We start from the raw sequence: 21,140 nt of genomic DNA on the forward strand, positions 1-21,140 counted from the left end.
CGATTTGATAGGTACTTAAACTGCCCTTAAGTGTGAAGTGCGCCCTGCCCCTGTATGAATGAAAAGCAGGATCTCCTGCAGGGCACACAACAAAGAATAGAATTACTTCCTGTCACGTGAAATCTGATCACCTAGGATGAGGGATCACTGGGAAAGGAAGCATAGAGGTGAGAAAAAGGGGGGGGGGAGCAGATAGGTGTGAGTATGACAGTGGGACAAGGGGTGCAGGCAAAGAAGCAGACCCAGCATTAACATGTGGTTGGAGCAAGGCTTTACGTGTCTTACACCCAGCAATTAATTAGAACGGAGATTGAAACGGGCCCCATATCTTTTCCTATATTCATGTACTAACTTGACCTGCAAAAAAACTGGTTTAGTGTCTGCACAATGAGGTATGACACGCTTACAGGGTCGGACTGACCTATAGGGCAATCAAATCCGGCTGTGCCCAACGGTCTAATCTGTCAGGTCAGTATGTAGGCTGGTTTTTTTTATGTTTACAGGCCTGCTTTATGGTCATATGAGACTTTTTTAATGTTGATTTTCATGATATTTTAAAACAAACATTGCTTCCAGCAAACTCAAATATATATGCAGTCTTCCATACCTTACACAATCGTAAACAGCATGTCTTTACAAATTAAAAACTGATATAATTTGCAAATACAGACATATTTTTAGCTGTCTAATTCACTAATGGGGGCCACTTTTATTTCGGTGCTGGGGCCTATTTCCTGTCTCAGTCTGACAATGTATGTTAGGGTAATACATGGCAACAAATTAGTTCCTGTTTGTGGTTCACGTGCTGCACTTAATTTTGCATTCCTTAAAAATCTTAGGTATTTTCAAAATGTGTGTTTCTGTCATTCGTTTCACAGCATATTACTCTTGTATGGTGCACACTTTGTATTGAGTTGCATCCAGGTCTTTATAACTGGCTACAATTGAGAGCTTTGTATTTGAGGCCGAAGGCAGTATAACTTTCTCACTGTGCCTACCTGGGGCTCGAAAAGGTGTTCAGAATGCATGATCATTCAATACATGGCCTCTCTGCAGAGAACACAGCGCAACAGTACAGTATTCAAATTGCAGGTGTGATTCTGTGCAAATGTGTGTGAAGGAGGCACTCATTGGTCAAAACAGTGACAAGGTAAAAGAAAAATAATTTGTTGTTGTTACTCATTTATCCGAAACAGCTAACAACCATTGACAAAATCAATACTCCTGGTTGTTTTTAGGTGTATGTCAGTTGTGTTATACTTCTGTTTTCAATCACGGAAAGCCCAGAGAGGAAACAAAGTACTGGTCAGATTGTACTCTTTGTGGAATCACAGAAATTTAGATTACCCTGTTTAGGCTACACCCTTAATTATGTAGACCACACCCCTTTTAGAGACCCACTCATTTGTTTTTCAGCCAGCCTAAAGGCGTGGGCCGGCAGAAAGGGAGACAGGGAAGAGGAGAGATGGATGTAATGGGCAGAATCCATGCGGACAGGCTGGTAGAGAGATTAAGAGCTGAGGTGAAGAGCATTACATTCAAGGATGTAAGAGGAGAAGAATCCATGCAAAGTGGTAGGAGGCCGGGAAACTTGGGATCTTTGAAATGCAGAGGTACCTAACGTAACATTTAATAATTTGTTGTGTGCAAGGCATGCCTCACACTTCCGAGTGGTTTGGAGGTTTCACCCTCATCAAGAATACTTTTAAAAATGGCAGAAGATTGTATTATTGGCCCATTTTCTATAAATTCATAATCCCATTCAATAGAACAATAACAATTTTTAAATCATTTAATGTATTTCTATTTAATACAGATGTAAAATATAGGTACGCATTTTCTAAGTATTAATTTTTAACCGTTATACTCACATCCAAACTCAGTAAGTAGCTTCTTGCAAAAAGGCTTCAACAATGCCATATAATCTGTGATCTCTGAATAAACTGCACCTTTTATAAAATACAGCAGGTCATCTCTTAATGAGAATTTCTAAGTTCAAATATTTCTCTCATGTATTGTTGGAGCTACACTAGTTTCCCATTAGAAAGGAAGTAGCCTTCAAGGCACTGTATACTGCTCACAACATAGGTCCTGAGTACCTTGGAGAAATGCATATGGTACACACCTAGGGGAGCTCTTCGATAAGCCTCCTCGGGAAAAGTGGAAACACCTAAAATAAACAAAGAGACATGGAGTTCCTTGCAAACTCTGAAACAATTTAGAAAAAAATTAAAACCTGGCTTTTTTCAACTATGTTGCCAATTAGCTTACAGCTGCAGATGGCAGTGCTACACTGGCATGCGCTATAAACAATATCAATATAATTAATGGCCAATTGAAAGGAGTTCCTATGATGTCACTTCCTGTTAAGTTAACTCGTATGCAAATTATAGGGGCCTCGCATTTTCCTATTCTGCCCAGGGCCCCATGAACCCTAGGACCGGCCCTGTCAAATAGTAATCCCAATGATGATCTATTGATCTTACTGGCCAACATACGATTTTTTTCAATGAAAGGCATAACAGTAGGTAAGTAAATCAAGCATCAAGCCCTCTTCTAAGCTTTTTCCAAGCTATTCTTGGCCCTTTCGAAGACCAGATGAAGCTACCTATTTTTCCCTGTAGCTTAGCTATATCTTCTTTCCTGAAAGATAGGGGGATAGAGTTATAGAGGAAAGTAATGTTGGGAAGGATAATTATTTTAACAAGGTTTACCCCCCTGTAGATGTTTAAAGGGAGGTTTGTCCATCGTGAGAGTAAACTCATTATCTCCTCACTAACTCTCTTCCAGTTCACTACAGGAATATTCCTAAGTGGATACTTTGATCAGGGGCCTAGCCTGATCAATGAGATCTGGGTGTAGGAGTCGCAAAATTTCCAACTAGAATACAGTGGGCTGAAGGCAGAATGGGTAAGATTACCATGGCCCGGCATGGACTGTTTGCATGAACAGCAGGGTCAGTACTGATTTCGTTAGGTGGGCCACTGGGGCAGATTTGAATTTGGTGGTCTTGTACTCCACTGCATCGGAGATGAGGTACCATGTCTGCCAGACTTGAGTTCTGCCCACCTGATTCTGAGTCAAGTAGACCACAAGTTTTATGCCGAAGGATACATTTATAGCATTGTTGTAAAAATTCCTCCGACAGCCCGACAGAGCAGGTGCCAACAGTCGTAAGTCATCTGACCATCGGATGCCCTCCACTCTTTGCTGTCAAATTTACCAATCAGCCAAATAGCCAATCAGCAAACTCTAGGCCAAAATGCTGCCATATGGCTGGCTATCATACATTATATACTGCGTGGAAAATCTACAGGATTCAAAGACAAATACTATTGAAGAGCGTATAGTAACATCACTTCCTGTTACAAGAATACACTGAAAAGCGACTGTCCATATTCATCAATCAGAGAAAGACCCGATTGCAATCTGTGATACATTACTCACACAAAGATGCTCCACAGTTTATTGGTGAATGTATTTTTTAAAGGGTGGTCGAACCATAATGGGGGGAAATGCCTCTTACAAATCAGCTCTGCTCATTAGTCCTCAGTCAGGCAGACACATTATTCACTGCCCCAGGATTCCCGATCTCCGAACCTCTGGTCTATCCATTCATCAGTCTCCCTTTGGCCAAAGCAGCCCCAACAAAACGACTGAACACTCCTTCGCTGGAGTCTCTGTGCGCATAATAAATTGTTATAACATAACATAACATAACATAACAACACCTCGGAGGCAAACCATGAGTACATGCACAGGTGACAGTGGTAACATAGGTGTATAGATTCTCAGCTTTTAGAATCTGTAGAACACACACATACAAGGTCTTTCCTTTTTTACTCGTGGGTGGACATGGACGGGGCAGGCCATATGGCTTTGCCGAAAACAGTACTTTGCTTTATTGAATAACTATACCAGAAATAAGGATTACTCTATTGGTATCATGACTCCTAGGACAACCTATTGTTGGTGACTTTTTGTAGCTTCCATTTGTATTTAATTAGCGTGTCATTTATCGACTGTAGTACTACTACTACTATTAGAACAACATTGCCCTGAAGAAGCCCATGCTTGGGTGAAACGTGTTAGCTGCGTATGTTTGTTCTGTCCTTGAAAAGAAATAAAAGAATAATCAAGCCCAAACAGACTCGTTGCATACTTTAGAAAGAACTTTGGGTTCAACCTCGTGTTTTTCATTTGCCTCTCATTTCTTGGGTTACTGACACTCTTGTTTAAAAAGCCTTGCTTTGCCAGATGTCCAACTTTATTACTTCTTTTTTGAAATGTCACCTGTTCTCATTCAAAGTACTGATCATTCTTTGTCTGGAGTCCTTATTGTTGATGTGAGACAGAGCAGGGCAGGGCAGGGCAACCTGATATGATTCTCAAATGATATTGATGTTTATGTAAACAGGCGAGTGGATATGTTGAAAACGGAGTTACTTATTTTATGATAATTGTATTTTCTTAACTTGACTGTTTTTACAAAACCACGGCCCACCACATAGCATCATTTATGTGCATTTTATACCCCTACACGTTTACCGAGCCTTTCTCTCCTCCGTGCCAACAAAAAGAACTCTGATGAAGGTAGGAACAATACATTGGGTTGCCGAAACATGTCAACTTTATAATATTATAGACTAATGTCACAAGTGGTTGTATTTTTATTAGTTAAACAATACTCGTCTTATCCAGCCATTTCAATTTTCTTATTCTGGCTCTTTTGGAAGTACTAAACAAAGACAGCCGGAGTAGATTAATGCTTGTTCATTTGGAAGTAACGTGATTTTTACAAATGCAAACAGTGAGGTATTTTGTTAAACTTCAAAAAGCACACACAGGATGCTTTGTGATGAAAATTAGATGCATTGTGAGAATGGAATCAGGTCCACCTTGAAACAGAATGTTTGTTTGATTAGACTCTTCAGAGAGTAGTGAATACGTTTTGAGTGGCAGTTTCCCACTTGGCAGTAACATAGTATCAGACAATGGGGTCTATTGTCGGTCCAGGAGAGATTGGTCCAGGCCATGCTTTCAGGATACTCAATCAAGATAAATTTACATTCTGCGATTCTAATTGGAGCACATTCACATAGACAATGATTATCCTATTCTTAAAATCTGGAATAGGTCTGAACCTCATGCACCTTTATTGCACATCCTTGCTCCAAGAGGAAGGGAACATATTAATACACTCAGCACTCCTAACACTTAGTGGGTGGTAAGGAAAGCATGTCATGAGAGACTGTGGACACCAATGAACTTGTGAAGATACAAAAAGCAATAAACACAGTGTAAGTCATTCTTTACTCTGATATGTGAAAGTAACAAAGAAGTGTTTCTTTAAAAAAAGGAATACTTCACCCAAAACCCAGAGCAGCCTGTAGGTGATATTATAGAGTGATAAAAAAGTAGGTGTTGTGCTTTTCAAAAAAAGTTGAGTTTGGTCTTTTGGCTCATTCCTGCATCCACTCAAAGTAGCATTTTTAAGAAACTCACAACAGATTTTTGAAACCACAGATGCACTCCAAGAAACGTTGACCTAGCCTCTCTTTCATGTCGTTTCACTAGACAACTTTACCAGCTGCATGTGAGCCCATGTGATAAATCCATTGTAGGCTTCTATTGCAGCGGTCTTCTTGCTACGGACCGACAGGTCTAACCTTCTAGGATTCTATCTTCCTCCACTGCTCCCCTTTGAACCCAAGCTGAAGATACAAGGGAAGCCATGGCAAACACTGCTTATTGCCTCCTATTTTGCAGTTAGATCATCTTCATGTTGAATTTTCTTGCTCCACCTTGTCCAGCAGCAGACGAGGGTCCATCCACCTTACGGAATGAATACTCTACTGAAAAATTGTTCTTGTGCTGTCCTCTGCCTCGGCTCCAGACGAAAAGGAGCAAGAAGCAGAAGAGGACCACCCCCAGGAAAGTGATACATCCCATGGCGGTCGACACCAAAATGGTCTTGAGGTCGAGGGTGAACTTCAGAAAGACTTGTGTGTCATTGTGGGATGTGTCGTTGAATTCGCTGAGGTACAGAGTCCGATTTGCATATATGGACCCATCTCCTGTGTGACCTTTCACTGTCAAGGTGGCAAAATAAGTGTCATTGCCTCCAGCATTAGTGGCAATGCAGATGTAGGTGCCGCTGTCCTGCATTTGCGCAAAGCGAATTTCTAAGGTACCGCTGGAGAGGACGGTTGCCCGCCCAACACTTTTGGTGGTGATCATTCTCCTTTGGGGAGACACCCACGCAATAATGGGGGGAGGCTCCCCGTCTGCCCGGCAGAGGAATGACACAGGCTGACCTTCATGGACAGTATGGTGCTGAAGCTTTCGGTCCTTTATTTTAGGCTTTTGGCAGGTAAAGTACTCAAACAACACAGAGTCTGGGAAGTCCCTCAGCGCATTGCCCTGGACTTCGGTGGGCGAGGCACACATAGGCTGCTGGCCATCAAAGTTGAGGGTCTTACGGCGCTGCAGGATCCAGAGAAGGCGGCAGTCGCATGCCAGGGGGTTCTGGTCGATGCGAAGTGTTTCTAGAGTGTTGACAGACTGGAAGGTGGCCTCTTCCAAGGTGGACAGAAAATTGTTCGAGACATTAAGGAGGCGAATTAGTCTGAGGCCAAAGAACGCCTGATGCTCCACCAGAGCTAATGTTGCACCTACTATGTGGAGTTCGCGAAGTCTAATGAGGTCCCTGAAGGAGGCCCTCTGAATCTTGGTGATGGGGTTGTAGGACAGGTTCAGGTGTGTCAAGTAGATCAAGTTTCTTAAAGCCGCGGTGGGGACAGATGTGATGTTCGTGTAGGTGATAGAGAGGGATGTTAGATTCAGACCTTGGAAACACATTGGTGGAACATCCTCCAAAAAAGGCCAGTTGTCAATTTCTAGCTCTTTTAGGTTGTACAACCTTTTAAAGTTCTGCTCTTCCAGTGCGCCAATGCTAAGGTAACGGAGTCTAAGAACCTCCAAGTTATGCAGATGAGACAGGGATTCAGCTGACAGTGTGGTCAGGTTGCATTTTTCGATGGTGAGCTGCTCGAGCGATAACAAGCCTGTGAACGCCTTCTGCGATACGTACACCAAGTCATTGTCACCCACCTCCAGACTCCTAAGGTTTTTGAGGTCTTGAAACATGTGGTCCAATAAAATCACTATTTTGTTCTCGCTGATGTCTAAAAGAGTCAAATTGGTCAGTTTGGTGAAGACCCCGGTGGGGATGAGTTTCAGCTGGTTCCCGCGGAGGTGCAAAGCCTGAAGGTTGAATAGGTTGCCAAAGGCCCCGGGCTCGACGGTGGAAATTACGTTCTCGCTGAAGTCAATCTCTTCCAGGAGAGGGTAAGGAGAAAGGTCACCAGGGCTCAGGCAGCGGATCTTATTCTTGCTGAGGTCCAGGATCTTTGTCTCTGTGGGGATGCCCTCAGGGATGGCGGTTAGACGCTTGCGGTGGCACACAACAGACTTGATGTGGGGCGCGCACTCGCAGCGGGCTGGGCAGGCTGAAGAAGAGTTTGTGTTGAGGAGAAGCAAAGGAAGACCTAAGATAGGAAGCCAGCATGATCTCATTGTCAGGAACATGTTCTCATGGGTACACAAACATCCTTCCACTTACCTAGAAATAGAAAAGAAAATAATATGTTTTAAGTGAATTATTTCTCAAAACAGCAATATTTATCTCAGAACTCAAAGGCGTCAATGGCCATCAATGGTAAAGCTCGACTGGAAAAAAGTGATTCGGCAGATAATCAGTACGAGCTATTTTTCAAATTCAAATAGTACCTATTCCCTAAATTGCTATGTGAAAACTCTGCATAATTAATCAAAATCCCACATTCTGAGTGGAATTTTCAGACGGGAAAACCATGGATTTCCCCACAAAATTTGGAGCACTCTTTGGAAATTCAGATAATTCTCGTGCACAACAACCATAACTTAAGAAATATCCATGAGGCCTATTTTACCAAAATATCTGCAAATCATAATTGCTGTAAACTGATTTTTAATTTAATGGCAATTTTCTGAATCAGAATGGAAATTTACAGCCATGACATTGCTACCAACAGCTGTTCATTTCACAGATAAAGGCTAAAAGAACTTTCTGAAACTAGTACCAAGCATGTGAAAGATTAAATTTTTTGTCAGATAAATAATTTGCCCACTGCCCACATTTTACTACAATGTAATTTCATTTTATCTTAAATTCATGAATTTGGGTCATGAATCCCAAATTGGAAACAGAATAATGCTCCAGTTGTGTAAAAGTAATCCATAATCAGGAACTTCTGAAAAGTCCGACTGGAAGCGAATCCTACCTTGTGCACCATGTGTGCTTATTCTGCCATATGCAGCAAACACCATTCACGCAATACCACAAACATGTCTCCTGGCTGCTGGTGTCCAATTTGCTATATCTGAATGGCATTTGGCATTGATTAAACCTTCTCAGAGGTATCTCTGACAAGCCAGCAACTTGTTGCCATGTTTGCTTGATGCCGTACCCAAACCATCCGCCAGTCTTGTTTTTGGCTTAATCCTTTTACATCAAATCAACTAGAGCGTCAGCAAACACATCTTACACACCCTAGGAAGACTAGAATGCTAAACTTTTTCTAGCTTCATCAATTCATACTAGTAAAGGTGGACTATTCAAGTGGCGTTTGAGCATGAATAATTTAGTGCAGTGTTGCCCCTTGCACAACCTTCCCCACTGCAGAGAGGAACTACCTGTTGAAGCTACAGATGTGTTAAATCAATTTTCATTTTATGACTTTAGTTTACCCCTTCAGCGGTAAGTGTTAGGGATCTAATGACTCCAAGTCCTAAGTTTGGACATTACAGCCCATTCACGGTAAAACGTATTGCTTTTTAATAAAGGTTTACACCCACATGCATCATTGCACCCGTTTGCGATTCCTAAATTGCGAAAATTAGGGAATCACAATTTAGAAATCGCAAACGGCAATGCATGAATAATTCGCAAATATTTTTGCGATTTCTTCATTTTCCTTAATTGCGATTCACATTTTGCGAATCGCAATTAATGAAAACCTTCCCATTGATTCCTATGGCCCAAAAGGCCCATAGGAATCAATGGGAAGGCATTAACATTTTGCGATTTTCATTTTGCGAATCGCAATTTGTTAATGCATTTCAAGGGTGCTGAGGGGGGTCCAAAGGACCCCCCCCTGCACCCTTGAAATGTTTTTGTAAGTGCAAGTTTCACACACACATGTCCAAAGGACATGTGTGTGTGTAACATGACACTTTCAAAAATGCATTTTTGAGCATTTTTGAAAGATTTCGCAAATTAACACGAGGTTCAACCTCGTGTTAATTTGCTCCCATTATTTGCGAATTCGCAATTTTTAAAACATTCATGCATTGCATTTAAGGAATCGCAAAAATGCGATTCCTTAAATGCAATCGGATTTTTTGAAATCGCAAAAAATTGTGATTTTTACACAATTGTTTAATGCATCCCAAAAAGTGATTTTGGAATCGCAAACGGCCGAATTTTGCGATTCGCACCGTTTGCGACTCCAAAATCGCTTGATGCATGTGGCTGTTAGAGACTAAGAACCCCAATATTTCCGTTTTTACCACAGGATGACATGGGTGAAGGTATCTGAGGAATTCACTGACATATTTCACAATAATCAAAATAGGGCAAAAATGATTTCTACTTCAAATGTAAGTTGTCACTATTATTCATGTACATCAGCAAATACTTTGGATTTTAAAAAAACAGTATGCTCTGATGTAGCCATGGAATTGGAGGGAAAAAAAGTGAGCATTGATCAATTTAAATTCTTTCACATCCTATACATTTGTAGATACAACAACTTAGTGGCTAAGATGACAGGACTCAAATGTTTTACATTTACACACAAATTGAACTTCAGGTAGAGGCCACTTGTCTCTGTACCCCAAGGTTTCTTTATATATGATTCACATGAAACTGAAAATTATATCGCAGACAATGAAAAATCTGTATTTATTGTTCTATCTCACATAATGGAACTGGATTAACTATATGTACATGCAGATGGTGGGCAGTTTAGAGTGGATATTTCTTTAGTGTGGGTGACAGAGGCGAGGGGGTGGTCTTTGTGACCTAAAAGGACAGGAATTTACAGAGCCCACTGTCATGCTAGTGAAATAGGTTCTGTGAATGGAATTACCCACAATAGAGGAATATGAATTTTGATAGGCGCGCGCACATGAAAACGCGCCAGGCCTTTGGACATTCCGTCTCATTGGAGCGTGTTATTGGGTGATACGGTCGATCGAGCCCTATTTGAAGGAGCCCTGAACAGTCTGAGGGCTAATAAGGAACCTACATTAATTCTTCTGTCCACTGCAGCTGTAGCGTGGAAAAATTCCATTATGTATGTTCTATTTTAGGATACAATTATGGATAACAATTTTGAAAGGGTGCAACACAAAGTTAATGTTTCAGAAGTGCACAATAGCTAAACACAAACACTGTCATAGCTCAGGGTAAGAGTTGGAAGTTGAACTCATACAGTTCATTAAAACACACATGATTCGTTTTTAAAGGTCATGCATACAATGTCTGTAAAAATATGAATTTAGGAGTGGAGAAATTAGGGGCGGGGGTCCATTTGGAATATGGCGAGAGCTCTTAAAGGTGTAACTTTGAAAGTAATGTATAAAGATTCCTATTAGTTTGAGCTCTGGCAAATACTAGTGTGAAAAATCACCAAAATGGAATACTCACACATTCAAGGGGCGTGGAGAAAGGCTTTTCACCATGGAAAAAATATTTTCATATGAAGAAAAAATGAAGAATAAAAAAAATACACATTTTCAACCTGCTTAGTCCTGCAGGTAAGCCAAAGGTGTACGCCGAGAGGGGTAGGGCTACCCCGGAGAATCCTATGGCATAGATTCTGAGGAGTAGCCATGGGGATGTTCTAAATCATAGAAATTAAGGCCATGAATAGTAAGAGCAAACCTTGAACTCATAGATTTCAGCAGTCATTTTGAGATCCAACCTTCTGTGATTGCACCCCTTCAAAAATGCTACAAAAGAAATGGCTATTAGAATGCCACCAAGTAAAAAATGGCCAGAAAATTTCAAATAAGGGCAAAAGAATATGTTGTATTAGTATGATTTCTCTTTATATTGTGTGCATTTGTTAAAAAAAAAAAGAGGACAGTACGAATAATTTTTTGTAGATTACTTAAAGGTATTATATTTTCATTTTGATAAAGGATCATCATGCGTGCCCTGTGATCCCCCTTTTCGTGTCTACCAACCAGCCTCAGGGGTGCTGCTCCTAGAAGCTCATGGTTCGAATTAAGGCACTCTGAGTTCCTGCTGCAATGCCAAGAAAATGTGTAGGTTCCATAAGCGGTTTGTTTGGGTAAAAGAATTACGCCCTCATTCTAAAAATGGCGCATGTGCTACCCTTGCAACACCACTTACCACTGCGCGTCATGATGTCCGTAGCCAGCAGTCAAGGCAAAAATCCGGCCATGGCAGCCACACAGTCGCCAAATGTCGAGAGAGAGAGGAAAATGGCGTTGAAAGAATAAGGCTGTGAACGGGCACGGTACCTGCCGCTGGCTAGAAAATGGCGGCTCTTTACACTTTGATTTCAGTAACTGACCACAGTGAACCGCTGTCACTTGGGGTCCTGCGGGCTGAGCAGTCTTTTTACCTCATGTCCCGCTCCTCACTCCGCCTGCAACACATTTGCTTAACAGATTTTTCAGTGGCCGCCCACTGCTTTCAAGCAGTGCGAGAAACCAAAACATAAAATGATTATAATTTTCAGTTCTTATCATTTTATGTTTGTGCTGCTTTGCGGCCGGGGCTGCTCTGCTCTCGGAGCAGGGCAGGGGAGGAGTGGTTTACCCACTCCTAAGTTTGCAATGATCAGGTCTCTCGGGCCGCCCAAACCAGTCATGCGCACTTTCCCTGTTCTCCATGCAGGCTGCATTACAGCCTTCATGGAGAACATGCCCACCCCTCCAGCCCCTGGCCGAGCCCCGTGTCCTGGCGCTCAGACCAATCACAACGCTGCATTGCAGTGTTGTGATTTACTTAGGGGAGGGAACCTGGCTGCCTGCTTCTGTTCTTGAAGTCGGAGGCAAAAGAGCAGGAGCAGAGACGCAGGACCAGGCGGAAAAAGTTTATTTTTTTTATTATAGTCACTTCCGCTTGCAATTGCAACCCCCCAACCCCGCGACCCCCTCCAACCCCAAGCCTGCCCCCACCACCCATGAGCCATGCCAGCCGCCACTGAGATTTTTACAAAATAAAGAAACCAATACGGCTACTTGCACTAGATGGCACCAGATACTGCAGTGAGACCAGTTTTCGCTTTCCCTACAATATACATTTGTACATTTTGAAACAGGCTCTGCTCCTATGAAGGGACCCGCTACAGTATGATGCTCCAGGACCCACAAACATTTTTGATATGTGTAATGTTACAAGTGCTTTATTCTAACCGCCTATTGGGTAGATGGGTAAGTAGGCCCGGCTCTGCCAGTGGGCAGGGCACACAGGCCCTGACCCAACTCTAAGCTGGCAAAGATGGCAGCTAGGCCAACCGCTGCCAGATGCTAACATGCCGACTCCCGGCTCTGGGAAAGGCGGAAGGTGTCAATCCTGCTTTACTGGAAAGGCGGCTCAGTGGTAGATGCAGCGATAGCCATAGGGGGTATAATCCTAGCCATATGTGATCAATGGTCGCGCTTCATGAACATTGAGCTGCAAAGAAAGGAACAGTCTGAGCGCATCCTTAGCAACAGGAACCAAATCAATTCAATTCACGTCTATTTCATCCTGATTGTCATCCAACATGTACAAAATCACTTTCAATGCATCTAGTGCAAAATGATGGCCTTCATTTAAAAAAGGATAAAAATAAAAATACACAAATTAAAAAAAATGCAGGTCATTTATTGTAATAAAATAAAGTTACTGCATTCTGAGATCAGCATTTCATTGCAAGCGCCAACTTAGTTGTTTTCTGAATTGCGGGCACTTCTAGATGTTAACTTTAGGCCTTTCAAGAACTAGGAGATCACAAGCTCTTAAGATGTATTAAAGTAGCATAAAAATTAATATTCTGAAAGAATTAGCTGAAAGAACTAGCTGGGTATAAGGGTAGCGATTAAGTAAGTCAACGGAATTGGTGGAATTTGTTTTACAGAAAAAAGGCAAAATATAACTCCCTCACATGGAGAACAAACCATACCCACCTTCCACCCACCACTGTTCCCCCGTACCACAGTGAGAAGTCTACAGTGGGGACAGTAGGCCATCGTCTTTTGCACCGAGATATATCGAAAACATATTAAGCACCATTCTGAACTAGCACAGTCTGCTGAACCTGGATACCCTCCTGGGGAATTAGCCGCACTCTACAAATCCACTGATCGATTGATTGAGAATACTGAGTAAAGTAAATTAGTACAATGTAGAACTCAACAGTGCAATTCCTGCTCCCTCAGTTCTGTGATTTGAGAAGAAAATGCCTATGTCTCTGTAAAGTAACATTCTAGTGAAATCACGCGCAGGCCACATACCGGACACATCGCCTTATATAATAGGAGGTAAGACCATTAGAATACCACTTAGGGTTCACCACTAATCTCACATCTTTTGATGAAGCTTCAAAGCTGTATTTATATATTGGGCAGATAAAGGTTTCCCCCAGGTGAATCTCGACTTCAGATGTCTCATTCTTGGAACGATGACAGGCTCTTTCATTTCTCTGTCTCATGGGAAGAAAATCATAAAACGTCTTTCTATATAGGTGCGTGTAGTCCTACATCCAATGTTGTCACCAGCGGAATATAATCATTTGTTTTCATTATCACTATTACATCTTAGAATCTCCATACCTAAATTTTCTTGGAAGTCTTAAATCAATGTAGTCTTAGAATTTGGTTTCTAATGCTTCTGAGCCTCTCAACCAGTCCACGATCAGAAGTGATCATTTTATCACTTTACATACCCTAGCTACAGGATGCTCTCGGGTCGTCCCTCCGGTAACACACCTTTCACGAGCAGCGTGACTAAGGTCTTGTGATCTTATGGCCAACCCTTTGCCTAACATAACAATTGTCAAACTTCCAGAGTCTCTCTTAATGAGAGCATCCCTGCATCCGGTGGACCTGTGGGTCAAAGGTTGATGGGGCAAGTCCAATTTTGGCATAGCTCGAGGCGCTTACCAAACTCTGACCCAAACCTCTGCACCAGATGCTACTTTCACTTGAGGAGGCGCATAAGTGCTGCATGCACAGTCTTCCATCCCTCCATGGAAGAACATGATTGTCCCACTAGACGGGGCTAGTGATGACTCTAGTTTTTTCAGATTATTGGCTCAGGTTGACCTCTCCGAAAACCTTATCCCCTAACATCATGTTTATTGTCCAGTTCCATAGTCCAGCTCAGTAAAACATACATCTCATGGTATCTACCAAGATGGTAGTTCCAACAACCATTTCCATAGAATTAGCATTATTACGCAAGAGGTCCCATTTGTTAAAGAAATCATTGCATGTCATTAAGATTCTATGATGAACATTTAGTGCTTTTGCTATCACCACTGTGACATTCAAGAATAGGAGAATTGGAACCATAAGATCAGATATCTTTGCAACACCTGACTTTATAGGTTAGCTCTATACAAATGTTATTAAAAAACGTAGAAAAGGGAACAACGGCAAGGATATATCCTTTTTTCTTCGTAAGTTTCTTCGTTCTATCTTGGCTTCCGATACTTACATTACAGAGTAGTTATTGTAAACTGATACAATGTAATTCAGAAGGCCACTTTCCACCCCTCATGTTATAGACCACCGCAGTTCTCTACTGACCCATCAAACACAGTCCTTGGCTCCAAGAAGTTTAAAGATAAGTCCTTGTGTTGGTGTAAATTTTCTTAGAAGCGCAATAAAGGGCATGAACAACAGTGCTGTTACAGGCCCTAAGAACATGAGATGTACCTATGTTCCTCACTCCAATCCACCCACCTCACATGAATCACCCACGGAAAGCGGTGATGTAAGCATCTAAAATAAGGTAAATCGGTAACCTCTCGGTTGCCTCTGTTTCCCTTTTTGAGACAGACACTAATTTAGTCTTGTATAAGAGCCGATCCACAGATCCTTTGCTCATATTTACACAAGTCTGGTAAATCGTGATCATGACATCCTGCTTTCCCTGATTTCTCAATGTCTAGTGTACTGCTAATTTCTTCACAAATTGAGTCAAATAGTTCTTATGCATCAAATCCCACCAACAAAGTTTTCACTTAAAGTAATCTGTTTAACTATGTATAGTGGGGCATAACATGAGCAATACATCAGCATTAATTAGAACACCCTCTACCATCGATTGCTCCAGTTCCCCTGTCCATAATTTCCAGGATTGATTTTCATCTCTTCGGTCACTGGCTTCCACGCTTTGAGCATGTGATGCTTAGTTTTCAGCTCAATCCTTTTTTAAATCAATTGAGCCCTACAATTTTCTGATCTCGTACTTTGACCTCCGGTAGATTTGATCAGTCAATTGAGGGCCGGCAAAAATTGTTCTGTTCTTTAGTTCCCATGCTGGCAGACCATTTAGAGACTGACGTCTATGACCTGGCACATACTTCTCTCCAGTTTGATCATGTTTTCATTTGACTTAGGTCAAAGGCAGAATACCCCAAATGTCTTCTTCTAAAATTGATACCTCTTAGGAGTCACTTGTTAGATTTTCTGTGTGATTACTGTCCCCTCCAAAGGTACCCTAGCAAATCTTGAAATAGGGAAAAAGGTTCATATAAGAGGTCTGTAAATTGTTCCAGACTATAATCTTTCAACAGTAACCATACATTTATCAATGAACTCGCCTATCGATCAATGTTTCCATCCAGCGACCTATCACAATACTCTGGTGAATCCTGAATAGTCAAAGGTCCATAATCTGACCTTTTAATAAGTGCATCAATACATATATTGTGCAGTCTGTCAATCCGCTCATTAGCTCCACCTGTGACGTCACCCACTTGACAAGACACCAACAACCTATTGCACCTGCTGGCCAGTTATCCATCTATTCATCCACTGACCTGTAAATAAATCCAAGACAGGTCATTCCCGCTACAAGTCAATAACCCTTCCTTACACACATAAATATATTAATTTATAAGAGAACCTGTCTCTGTCTGTCCCTCTGTCATCAGGGCTCACATCTAATCACTTAACTCAATCATCAATTGAATCACCCATGAAAATCTCACAGGTAGCAATCAAGTAGTTGTTACTACTGGTTTAGAAAGAATAATAATATTTAAGTTAAGTCGATGGTCCTTGAAGGAATTAAACTTTCTAAAATAGCCCTTTTGGCCCAAGGGACAGTGTTTCAGTATACAGATTTCCTTCTATGCTAAAATAAGGACATTATGTGCCCTGATGGGGGCATCTTGGTGATGTGAACAGAAATATTTGCATGCAGGAAGCTTGGAAACAGAGGAACTGGGTTTAGATCAATAAAAATGTGTTTGACTTAATAAAGACAGCAGAGCTCTTGAGATGTAGATTTTTTTGTTGCTAAAAGTGGGAGAGGATAAACGTTACCTTACTAAAAGGAAAAATTAGCAAAATTGGCCATTTAGTTGCATTCTTTGGGGGAAAATGACACATGATCAATGCATGTAAACTTGCTATAATTGCCGCGCCGGAGAAAGCTCCTTCTCCCATTTTGCCGCCAAAGCCTGGAACACCCTCTCCCTTCCCCTCCGCACCTCGCCCTCGCTGACCGACTTCAGAAAGGGGCTCAAGGCCGGGCTCTTCGACTGAGATCTACAGCAAGCACCTGTATATCCTTGCGGGTGACAAGCTGTGCTTTATAAATCCTGTTTGATTGGTTGATAATTTACTTAAGAATATAAAATTCACACCTATATGACTGAAAACCAAGCATGTAGGAGGCAGTTGTAGTGCTACTGGTAAGAGGGTACTCTGAGTCAAGGAGATATAGCAAAGAGAACCTTAGGCCATGAATGAGGAACACAGTGGTACCTAACTGGAAAAAGAGTGATGCTGACCACTTGAGGCATGGAATGTGGTCATGAAGCTGTATGATCAGTGCTTGATCCTACAAGCAAGGATTGCCCCCCCATACCTGAGGCAGATCACTCAAACAAGTGAGACTCTTGTCAACAGTACCCGTCTTTGGGTCTTCAGACGCCCTTCTGTAGTAGCGTTCCACAGGACTTCTGGTTTTTTAACCATGGACACTGCAAAGTCTTGATAACATTAATGCCTGATTCCGCAAGGCTTGCTTTATTGAGTTGATGTAGGTGAAACAGATGCAAAAGGTATTATGGATCACACCCTTGTCCTCAAGCAGCCGCTTTCATCGCGATTGTTTTCGGGACAAAAGGGAGATCTGATACGGTTAAAGTCACAGAAGAAGCCCAAACCTTGGTGTCCGTCAACGTTAAGTACATGGTTGGGTGGCATGATCTGATGATGTGGCAAACGAAAAGATAACAATTAGACATAAGCCTATATTGGGCAGAGGAAGGAGTGTTGTAGAATACGGGAAGTGGTGAGATAACGCGTGCTAAAGAACTATGGGCCCGATGTAGGTGAAAGAGATTTACCGATTTTCAATTACCGAATTTTACTGATTCGGTAATTAAAAATCGGTAAATCTATAATGTGGACATGTAGGTATTCCAGATGTGCTGGAATACCGAATCGGATGATTTCGGTATTTACCGATTCGGTAAATACCGAATCGGTAATGCCCATTCATTCCTATGGGCTTTGAAGCCCGTAGGAATGAATGGGCATTACCGATTCGGTATTTACCGAATCGGTAAATACCGAATTTCACAAGGGTGCAAGGGGTGTCACTTTGACACCCTCTGGCACCCCCAAAACAGGCTTGGGTGCCATGTGGCAGGCATACATGCCCTAAGGGCAGGTCTGCCTGTCACATGGCATAGGTGTGCATGCACACATGTGCATGCACACCGGAATCAGTATTTTACCATCAAATTGGATTTGATGGTAAAATACCGATTCGGTAAGGCTTTTGGGACTCTGAAGAGTCCCACCTACATCTGGGTGGCTCACATTCGGTAAATTTACCGATTTTTTATTTTACCGAATCGGTAAAATTACAGAATCGGTCATTTTACCGATTCGGTAAAATAATGCCCCCTACATAGCGATCACCTATTTACCGACCGACCTACATCTGGCCCTATGTGACAGTCGGACACGTACTCGTGATGTGACGAAGAACAAGTGAAGCTCTGATGTCTAATGAAGTTATGATGACACAAAGACGTAGACATATCTGTACTGGCTCTTGGACAGTGTAAACAAATGGCCGACAGCCAGGTTTGTAGCTTAGTCGGAAACAAGATGGCAGCTGGGCATGTGTTTGAGGTGTAATTATGAACATAGTGTTGGCAGGACAAGCAGCAGACCTTGAACGTATGATAATCATAGTAACACATGGGCATGTGCTGAAACTGTGATAAACACCACACTGGCTTAATATGCCCTTACTGTCCCTGTCTTCTAATTAGACCACCGCAGGGTGGCAGCTGGCTGCATTTAGGAAGAGCGATGAGCAAGACACTGCAAAACAATAACAGCTAATCATAGCAAGCAAGTACTTCCAGGTGCAGTACAGTATTTGCCCTCCATTTAAATAGCTTCTCTCTAATGGCTGCCATGAGAGCAATTCTCTGTTTATGGAAGAAAGTGCCTAATGAGAAGGAATGGATGCGGGATACAGCAGTCGGGCCTCCTTGTGCAGCTGCTGTATTGTCGTCCTCTGGTAAGCAGTGCTTTATTTGTAAAATAATAAGTGCCAATGCCCAAAGTTTAGCTCAGAAGCCCGCACGGCTCCATTGATGCTTTATTTGTAAAATAATAAGTGCCAATGCCCAAAGTTTAGCTCAGAAGCCCGCACGGCTCCCTTGAATGTCAGGGTGCCAATTGCCAAGCCTGCATAGTCTTGATTTCACTTCATGCCTTTTTTTTTGCAGTTTTTTTTTATATAGCGCAAACTTGATCCGAAAGCATTGGAGCGGTTTACACGAGCACCACATAGCTGCCAAGGTTACAGATTGCGTATGTGTGACATTTCATAATTTCAGTGTAATTATGAGTGACACTCAACGACTATGAGTGACACTTTCTCGCAAGCAAAATCATGCACTGCATAACTGCCAAGTTCTCTGTTTCCTTAAGTGTGACATTTCTGGGTTTTCATTGAGTTTATGTGGGACATTTGATTGCCTTATGTGTGACACTTTGAGTGATATTCGATGGGGAGAATAATCAAGCGGTTTTGTCCATTTAATGAGTGCATGTCCCTAGAACCACCCAGTACACACACTGAAAATAAGTGCAGTTCATCTAAGGAGTGTTGATATGCCTATGATGGGCCAAATGTATTAAATGTAATGTGCTTTTGCACATTAATGCAATTCACAAGGCTGTTTTGAATCATTGTTATATTCACTGACACTAATAAGGCATGTGATCCCATGCAGTGGTGACGGTCTAAACCAGCATTTAATGTAGCGAAATGACACAATTAATAGGTAATCAATCGGACTAGCAGAAAGTGTAAATTACGTAAGAGGAGGCCACCCGGCAACCATTGCCGCGCCTCCAAAGCACAAACCCTGCAAAACTATAAATAGCGTTTCTCATTCAAAGGCATTTCCGCCTGCAGGCAGAGGAATTTCAGATATGTACATTTTTTCATTTAATTAAATTGGACCTTCAAACAACAATGTATTGGAATTATTTTGCCATGTATGCACTACAGTCAGCAAGTGTTAAGCCACCCCATCTGCTTGGGCCCGATACTCTTACCAGCAGCTGCAACATGGATCTGGAACACTCTCAGGCCTGGCCGGGTAAGGGGCCTCTTCTCAGGTGCTTCTCAGCAGAGCTCTTACAGCTGTTTTAACCAAATAAGCTGGCTGCCGCTAGGTGTCACTGTCATCCACAATAAGGCAGGGAATTAGAGATATCCAGCTTAACTGTCTCTTCATCTTGTTTGTGTGACAAATTACCGCTCATGCGGTAATGCAGAAACTTAACTTAAATTATGCTACCCTAATGCAAATGCATGGTACTTAGCGGGACTGGCACCAGTTACACAAGGGCACATTCATTTTTAGGTCGAGCTGACCCAGCTTTCAATGCGAAAGCATTGAAAGCTGTCAGCAAGACAACTAATGTTGCCCGTATTTGGGAATGTGGACACGAGAGGGTGCACGAGCGCAGAGCGCGGATTTCACCTCGTGGGCGCGCACGTCGCCGTGCCCCTCTCGTGCCTCATTCCCTTGCGCAAACACACTCCACACTCACGCATGCGCACATACACAGCCACACATACTGCATACACACACGCAGACCCACGCGCACAGACACAGACACATTCGAACAGACACACGCGCGTACACCCCCCTCCCCTCCCACTCACCGGGCTCTTTTGGCGTGTTCTGTGTCTCCTCTGCAGCGCTGGTCGGGCACTCACCGGGCTGTTGCTGGGGATCGGGCTCCTCTGTGCGGCAGTCTCGTCTCATAGCGGCACCATGGGGCAGGACTTCACTTCCGGGGCTCCCTCCAGCATCTGGGAGCACCGCAACACTCTGGCTGTTTTGCTGTTGGCAGCCCCGGGACTCTCCTCAACTCATGGGAGCCCCGGGCTGCGGAGAGGCCATCAGTCGGCCGGCTTCACTTCTTCCTCGGCGGCGGCGGGCGGGACTTCCTGCTGGATTGCAGGCCCCGCCCCCGTCTCGGCCAAAAGTGCCTGACTTCCGGTTTTCACGGAGCAGGGCTGCAGCGGTGATTTCTTTTGGGGGCAAGAGCGGTAGGCACCCTCGAATTCGCGCGGCCAATGCTTGTTAGGTTATGTAATTGATGTTTGAATTAGTTAGACCTATTGTAAGTTGATTCAATGGCACCCTAAAAAAGACGACGGCGCTTTGAGTTACTATTTTTTGGGGTGGCCTGATAATGTTAGGGGTATGCGTTTGAATATCGTCTTTTTCAGCGACGGCTCGTGGAGGGAGTTACGGTGGGGCAGGAGGGTGGGGAGGGGGAGGGGCAGG

The 21,140-nt window shown here is 42.8% G+C and overlaps 1 protein-coding gene across 5 annotated transcripts in view; it reads right to left on the minus strand.

Annotated features, from left to right (window-relative positions):
• Positions 1–4,652: 4,652 nt before the first annotated feature.
• The window catches only part of LINGO3 (leucine rich repeat and Ig domain containing 3), a 229,308-nt gene continuing 212,820 nt past the window's right edge, over positions 4,653–21,140 (minus strand). For all 5 annotated transcript variants that reach the window (XM_086947205.1, XM_086947206.1, XM_086947204.1 and 2 more), the window contains one exon: positions 4,653–7,624. In XM_086947205.1, coding sequence (XP_086803331.1) covers positions 5,770–7,590 — 1,821 coding nt within the window. In that variant the 5' untranslated portion in view covers positions 7,591–7,624 and the 3' untranslated portion in view covers positions 4,653–5,769. The remainder of the gene's footprint in view (positions 7,625–21,140) is intronic.

This window comes from Lissotriton vulgaris, chromosome 12 (genome assembly GCF_964263255.1).
Source record: "Lissotriton vulgaris chromosome 12, aLisVul1.2, whole genome shotgun sequence".
In the NCBI taxonomy this organism is placed as follows: domain Eukaryota; kingdom Metazoa; phylum Chordata; class Amphibia; order Caudata; family Salamandridae; genus Lissotriton; species Lissotriton vulgaris.